At 44.8% G+C, this 7,596-nt stretch overlaps 1 protein-coding gene across 1 annotated transcript in view; it reads right to left on the bottom strand.

Moving 5' to 3' along the window:
* MINOS1 (mitochondrial inner membrane organizing system 1) overlaps positions 1-2,802 on the bottom strand; it is a 29,468-nt gene extending 26,666 nt beyond the window's left edge. Inside the window, exon 1 of the mRNA XM_004678560.2 lies at positions 2,651-2,802. Within this exon, the coding sequence (XP_004678617.1) occupies positions 2,651-2,714 (64 nt within the window). The 5' untranslated portion in view covers positions 2,715-2,802. The remainder of the gene's footprint in view (positions 1-2,650) is intronic.
* Positions 2,803-7,596: the final 4,794 nt, after the last annotated feature.

Genomic DNA, 7,596 nt, shown 5'->3' with positions numbered 1-7,596 from the left:
ACTTAGGAGTGGGATTGCTGGGTCGTAGGGAAGCTCCATGTTTAGCAGTTTGAGGAACCTCCAGACAGTTTTCCATAGTGGTTGTACTAGCTTGCATTCCCACCACACACCCTTTCTTAATTCCAAATCTGACCAATGACATGACCAATGAACTAAGTTCTAATTTTGGAGCGATCTTAGCAGAAATGAAATGAAGCAAGTAAACTGGTTGAAGAGAAGATAAAGAAATTAGCATTTTTGAGTTCCTATCTACATACTCCACACCACGCTGGCCTCGGGAGGTAGGTATTCCTAACTCCATGGTATCAGTGTGTGTGTGTGGAGGGAGGGAGGTTGATGTTTCTCAAATATGCCCATCCCTTTCCAGTCTAGAGTTCAGACTCTCACCACTTCACATTCATAGTACCATTACGCTCTTCTACACTAAATCTGTATAAAGCCCTGCCAGAACAATCACACCAATTCCCCACTGAGGGCAGTGAAATGCTTTCTGCTTTTCTAAGTGTCCACTGACTGGCCCAAAGGTCAAGATACATTATTTGCTCACAATCATCTCAGGATTCCCTACCAGCCTAGGCAAAATGAGCTATGGAGGCAACAGATGTGCTGAAGACAGAGGTGCTGCGTATGTAGAGTGCTTCTGAAATCGCCAACGGCAACCCCAGCACCTTCACCTCAGCCTATGTAACCTGTTTCAATTCATTCTTTCTTCTATGAATGCTCAACTCGGCTTCTGCACTAGCTCTTCCACCACCCTTAATTCACGTCCAAGTCATTTTCCAAAGATCAGATAAAGGCCAAACTCTTAGTTAACTCAGTTGACTTACATTTAACAGTTCTGCAGAAAAAGAACCTGACTCATTCATTTTAATGTTTATCTGTAATCACATGTCACTATGTATTTAACTTAGTATACCTGTGTACAGACCTATCGCCAGCTACTGAAATTTTTTTTTTTTAGCTACTGAATTCTTAATGTGTGTCAGGGACTGTACTAAGTATCTTAAATATTTTTCTGTTCTTCAGTTTAGATCTGGCTTCCTTTAGATGATCTGTCTTCCTTTAGATTATCTGTCTCTTTCTCCCCGTTTCAAATGAAGGGATTTATCAAAAGACACAAAATTCATGAGGATGGTATGAAGAGTATAAGGTTTAAAAATCCGCTATGTGTATCCAAAGTCCGTTCTTAACTACTATATCATACTGTTTAGTAATTACTTTGGAAAAGAAATATGATTGCAAAGTCCATTCTGGTTCAGTTGCTAAAGTATCCCTTACCCCTGAAAGAGTGCTTGATAAAAATTGCTGACTAGTTACTTTAGTCATCTCATGCCTGGGTGTTAAGCCTTCCCCGCTAAATGTTCACTCTTAACAATAACAAAACTATTTCTTTGGTCAGATCCAAAATAACCACACCTAATAAATGATCAATCCACAAGTCTGTACATAAACTAACTCATTTAATCCTCACAATTGTGTGATAGTCCTAGTTACTATTACCACTAAGTACTAATAATTTACTGTCGTTGCCAATTTACAAATAAGGAAACAGCCACAGCCAGGTTAAATTACTTGCCCCAAGTCACACAGCTGCTAAGAGGTGAATTCAAGGGAGAAGTGTAGCTGTGATAAATCACCCATTCATTCTCAACCGTTTTATTAAACATTCCTCTAGAGGCAGTGAATATACCAGAATGCAGCCCTGTTCTCCTGGAGTTTACAAACCTGTTTCTTTTCCAATATTTTCATTCAGAACAGTCCCAAACCCTCTTAAATGCTCTTGTGGTTTTTATACAGAAACATCAATTTGGGATAATAAAAATTAGCATCTAAAAAGTATGGAACTGAAGCCAAAAAATCAGGGTTAAATCCCCAACTTGTGTCATTTATTAGACGTGGGCAAATCGTTTCACCTGCCTCTCAGCTGAATGTCCTGCGTGATACAATGAATTATGCTGCTAATCTAGCTAGTACAGTGTCTCGTAGTTCGCATAAACTCAAAAGTGAGTTTCCCTCTCTCCCTTCTGGTCCCCTCCCCTCTGCGCACCGACCTCATCATCTGTGTCGTCACTCAGCACATGCTAAAACTCTAGCGTCGCTACATTATAAAGAATGTAACTTACTTTCCGGGTGACCATCACTATGTCTCCAATTTCAGGCCCCAGACTTCTCTGATGCCGACAAATCAGGTTACAACTCGCGTATGACAGCAACTGACTTTAGGGCCTGGCAGTGTCTGTAAAGTGCTCCCGATGACCTTCTTTATCAAGAAGGCACTTGTTTCAGCTGGAGAGGGACGGGTCGCCCGAAGAGCCCACGCCCCGAGCCGGACGAGTGGCACCAGGGAGGGGAATTTCGAGCCTCGGGCACAAGCCTGTACCCTGCACACTGTTTTTCACTTGAAGACCGCAGCAGCTCTCCAGCCATCTGCCAACCCGACCCCCACCTCCACGCTCCCGGAACCTGCCCAGGCTCCTCCCGCCGGTGAGCCCCGCCGGCCGGGTGACCTCCCGCCCAGGCTCGGGCGGCTCGCTCTGGCCGGAGGGGCTGGGGCAGGCCCGAGTCTGACCTCTCACCGGGCTTTCCTTCCGCCCTCCAGGTCAGTGGGGCCTGAGGCCGGTTGCTCGGGTCCGGGCAAGAGGCCCCTTACCTATCTTCACGAGTGTGTCCGCCATGCACCGGTCCCACTTCCTGCCGAGGTCTGAGTCCGACATGTTCCCCACCCGCAGATCCAGCTTTCCTTTAGGGTCAGGCCCCGCGCTCCGACGCCAGGCAAGTCTCGCGAGAGCAGGCCCAGGGCCCAAGCCCGGAAGGCCGGCGCCGGCACGCCAGATATCGCGAGATGATCTGCCCGCTTCCGTCCTTTCCGGTTTTTTTCAGTTGGTCGCCAAGGTGACGGGTAGCCAGGCGGCCGGAGGTGAGCCTGACCTTGGAGCGGCGCCTACCCAAGGGCTGCGAGGGCTGACAGGTTTCCTAGGCTGCATCCAGAGGCCTGTCGGGAAGGCCTTCCTCTGCACCAACTCCTGACGACGCTGGCATGGAAACTGTCAGGGCAAGTGAGGGCACGGCGCTTGACGTATTCATTCATGTATTGGACTCACCAACGTTTTCTACTGGCTCCCTCGTTTATAGCAGTTTGGTGCTGGAACTCCAGCCATCACCACCAACACAGAAACTGCTCTGGCAAAGGTCACCTTTGACCAAGTCAATGGGCACTTTCCGGACCTCTACAGCACTGGACACTACGGTTCCCTCCTTCCTGATGCTCCCAGCCGCCCTAATCCGTTTGTTTTCCAGGACACTGCTCTCCCAGTTCTGCCCTGACTCCTCTTCAGCTGGCCTTCCAGGACTGCTTTTTCTCATAGGGTTCTATCGAGCCTCTTTTCACTCTACATTCTTTCCCTGAGTAATTGCAACCACTGCAAAATCATATCTCTGGGTCAAAAGTTGTATTTCGAGCTTCCTATTCATAATTCATCATCAGTGCCAGTATCATTGATTTTAGTCTTCTTCTCTGTTTCCAACCGCCATCCTACACATAAATACACCTAAATTTGATCATAATATTCTGCTGGTTAGAAACAGTTAATGACTGTTTGGGAAGCTATTGCCAAGCTTCCCAAGTTCACTGTAGGAAGCCCACATTAATAAACCGTGGAGTCTCCCCTCATGTTCTTACTGTCACAGAAAGTTGTCTACCCCACACAATTTTCAACCTCGGATTGAACATCTCTTTATAGATGTCTATGCCTGCCAGTAAAAACTAGAAATTCAGGAAGAGATTATGCTGCTTGCTTCTTCCTCTGCACCCCCAGTTCAGAGAACACACCTTGGATAGTCAGATCTTTTATAAAATATTGGTTGACCTGAATTGATTCATTGATTCATCCACTCATTTGTCATTTGTTTATTCATTCTTTTTTTTTAAGATTTATTTATGCATACAAGAGCTGGGGTACATGCCAGAAATATGTAGATGTGTGTGTTTGGGGCGGGGTGGATTCCCAGAGACAAAGTGGGGAGCCAATAGGCAGATTGACTGAAAGACAATGCTGAGGGGAATAGTGGGTGAGACAGGAGAGGTCTGCTGAGCCCTGTGGGTCAGCTCCCTGGCTGGGGCCAAACTCGTGCTGCAGTGTCTGTGGATAGCTTCACAGCACTGTGCTTTATTAACCCATTAAACAAACCACCAAGGAGGGCACAATATTCTTCATTCTCATCAACACTAACTGCAGACCCGTCTACCAGGCATTGCCATGAATAGAGACCCTTCAGGAAGCCTCCTTCTGTGACTACCCTACTCACAGCTCTCACCTGAGCTACTTACCTGATTGTGTCATTATTGTGTGACTCTGAATGTGACCTAGTTCCTTGAGAATGGAGTTGGTGCCATTTCTGTATCCCCAGTATTAGAAAGGGGGAAAGGACTGTGTTCTGATGGAGCAATTGTGTTGAAAAAGAAAAGGGAAATTATTTTCACTCAATATCCATGATGTGTCACAAATAATACCAGGCACCTCATATAATGTCATTTATCCTCACAGGTCAAGGTTAATATCTTCATTTTAATGGATTTGGAAACTGAGTCTCACAGAAATTAAGCAATGCAGAAGATGAACACAGCTGTGTATGATGTCGACTTAAAAATGGACAGAGGCATTTTTATTGGATTCAAGAGAGTTGTAAACTTTTGTAGAAGTCAAAGAGCAAATTGCAACAACAATCAGAGGCAGATGGTCACATGGATTCTGGAGTCAGGCTGTCTGGGTTCAGATCCCAGCTTTACTGTCCCCTAGCTTTGTACCTATTATTCTCTCTTCCAGGTTTCCTTCACCAATATATTTTGTTCACTGCCATAACCCCAGGCTTGAATATGATCTGCCACATAGTATTTGCTCAATAAGTATTTGTTGGTTGGATGACCAAAATAAATGAAAATGTGGGAGTTTTTATAGTTTTATAGTTCTGGGAGAACAAAGACCAATAGATGTGGGGAAAGTATTTTTTCAGAACAGCAGTACGTTCATTATAACCTTTGACAAAAACAGGTTTCTCAATGCAGGAGAAGGGAGTCACAAAGTTGGAAAGGGAAAGCTTGAAGGAACTCTTTGCTGTTGGACTAGAATTGAATGGTATCAACTCACAGATGGTACTGGCACCACCATACAGAAGTATGTGTGTGTGTGTGTTTCCTGGTCCTGTTGGCAATGAGGGCCTAATAGTGATGATACAATATAAGCAAGTCTAGATCTTGGCCTCGAAATATCATTTTCTATGAAAACTCGGGACTTTTTGGGAAAATGACAGTCTCCAGAGCGATAGTCGAGAAAATACAAAGTGAGTCTGGAATATCTTCATGTCACAAATATAAGGACATCTTCAAAGGCTGATAGTAATGCCAAAATGTTTAAATAACTGCAAACTGTCTAAAATAGGCTTCCTAATTGGAATTCTTTGTATGAGTCATTATTAGTGTCTTTAAGAGTCTCCCAATTTTGTGTAACATGGTTCACAAGATGGAAGTTTTGCATTTTAAATATAAAGACTGACTCTTATAATAAAACAATTTTAAAGCAAGAGAGCCAGTATCTTTTCACATTGGATAGAGGAAAAGTAGAAACTGTCACTTAGACTAGATTTTAGCCTCACTTGGATTATCACGTAAATTCTTTGTTTAGTTTACTAAATTATAAATTTGGCTTCACTAACGACACAGATAAGAATATTTTATAGCTCAACACCTGAACAAATAAAGATTATTTAGATGCCAGTGGCCTTTTTCAGTTTCTCTTCAACTAAAAACTAATTCCTTTTTTCAGGAGAAAATTACATTTTTGTTTCATATCATCCTCAAAAGGGATTTATAATAGTTTTGTCCTCTTAAGATTTTAAAAACGTATTTATGCTATAGAACTGGGGTATAGGCCAGAGTTGCAGGGGTGGTGAGAGGATTAATGGCCGCCTCAAATCATGCATTTTCCACAATTCCACAAGCCTCCCTGGTGAACTTAATATCAAGTTGGCTTTGATTTTTCTGGGGAGTCTATGAACTCAGCTGTAAATGGGATAACTGGCCATCACTGACCTGTTCTGCTGGGTTAACAAAAATTTAGAAAAGGCATTAACAATTTCTTAGTCAACGCAATCTGTTTTGTAGAGAAAATATTGCCAAATATGAGCTGCAGAGCATTCTTGGCAGCAAATGGGTTGCCCCTTTATTTCAATCCTGTCTGACAGAGAGGTAGGTGTCTCAGCCCTGACCCAGCATTTTGATCTGTCCGCCTCTAAAGTTACGCCTTTACCTTGGTGGATGGATTTCAGAGTATCTTTCTATGAAGCCCTAAAATTCGATGTAGATCTTAGGGCGGATTTTGTCTGTTTGTTCCTTCGAATCCATAGTTTTTAAAGGGACTCAGGATCAAGGAGAGGTTAAGAATCATTGACCTGGAGCCTAACACAGGTCTTGGGGAGAACCCCAGTCCCTCCAGCAGAGGGCAGTGGCACCCACATTCACTGACCTCCTTGACCTTGCGTCATTGGTTATCAAGGGATCCCAGAGGCTCAGCCAGGTAGGCCTGACCCAAAGGCACGGAGAGGACACAGACCTGCTCTTCCAGTCAGGTAGCTTTGCAATCCCTTTTCAGCCCCGTTGACTCCTCCACAGATGCATAAACTCTCAAGCGGACTCGGGGAGCCCCCCTTCTCCCATCAACTTCCTGAAAGGGGGTGGAAGATTTTTCTCTTGGACACATATTGTCTAAGCCTCCTTGTTCCTTGGCTGATGGTGATTTCTCCTGCTTCTTTCACAGATATATTTAGATCACCACAACAAACACTGACTCACTGGTTCTGGTTGGAAGACATTTTTTTTTTTAAAGATTTATTTATTTGTGCATACAGAACTGGGGTGCAGGCCAGAAGCTCAGGGCGGCGAGAGGCTTCACCAGAGACAGAGTGGGGAGCAGAACAGGCAGATCGACGAAGTACACTGCTGAGGGGAGCAGCGGGCGGGTCAGGAGAGGTCTGCCACGCCATGTGGTCTCCTCCAGGGCAGGCGGGAATCGAACTCATGCGGAAGTGGCTTTAGCTTCTCAGTGCTGTGCTTTAACCCGCTGCGCCACCAGGGAGGACCCTGGAACACATTTTTTAATGGAAACTTGAATAAACGGACTTTGATTCTCAGTTGGGCACCTTCATCCATAGAGTAAGCTCCTTCACTTAGAGTCCAAAGTCTTTAGAGGAGGTTCCTCTCCCCCTTCCACTCTTTCCTTACTCTCCCACACACTTCCTTGGGCCAAACTATTCCTAGAATTTGCTTTGAGCTTTCCAACCGGTTCACAAAGAGGTCACACCTTCCTTCCCGTTGTCCTTTATCGTTCTCACTCTCAGTCCCTACTGCTCCCATGGAGCTTTGTCTGACTGCAAAGTAGCAGGACAAAGACTCTGAAGGTCTGGGGAAGCAAGCCTCAAAGAAAATTGAGAAAACTGTGCAGGCACAGAGAGGAAAAAGTATAGAGGCACTGAAGTTGCAGCCAGCTTGACCTTTTAGAGGTGCTTGGTGGCTGGGACAGCGAGTGTGAAGAGGAGGTCAGGTTA

The sequence above is a fragment of the Condylura cristata genome, unplaced genomic scaffold (assembly GCF_000260355.1).
Source record: "Condylura cristata isolate star-nosed mole 26May11 unplaced genomic scaffold, ConCri1.0 scaffold00008, whole genome shotgun sequence".
Lineage (NCBI taxonomy): Eukaryota > Metazoa > Chordata > Mammalia > Eulipotyphla > Talpidae > Condylura > Condylura cristata.
This window is presented reverse-complemented; position numbering and strand designations above follow the sequence as displayed.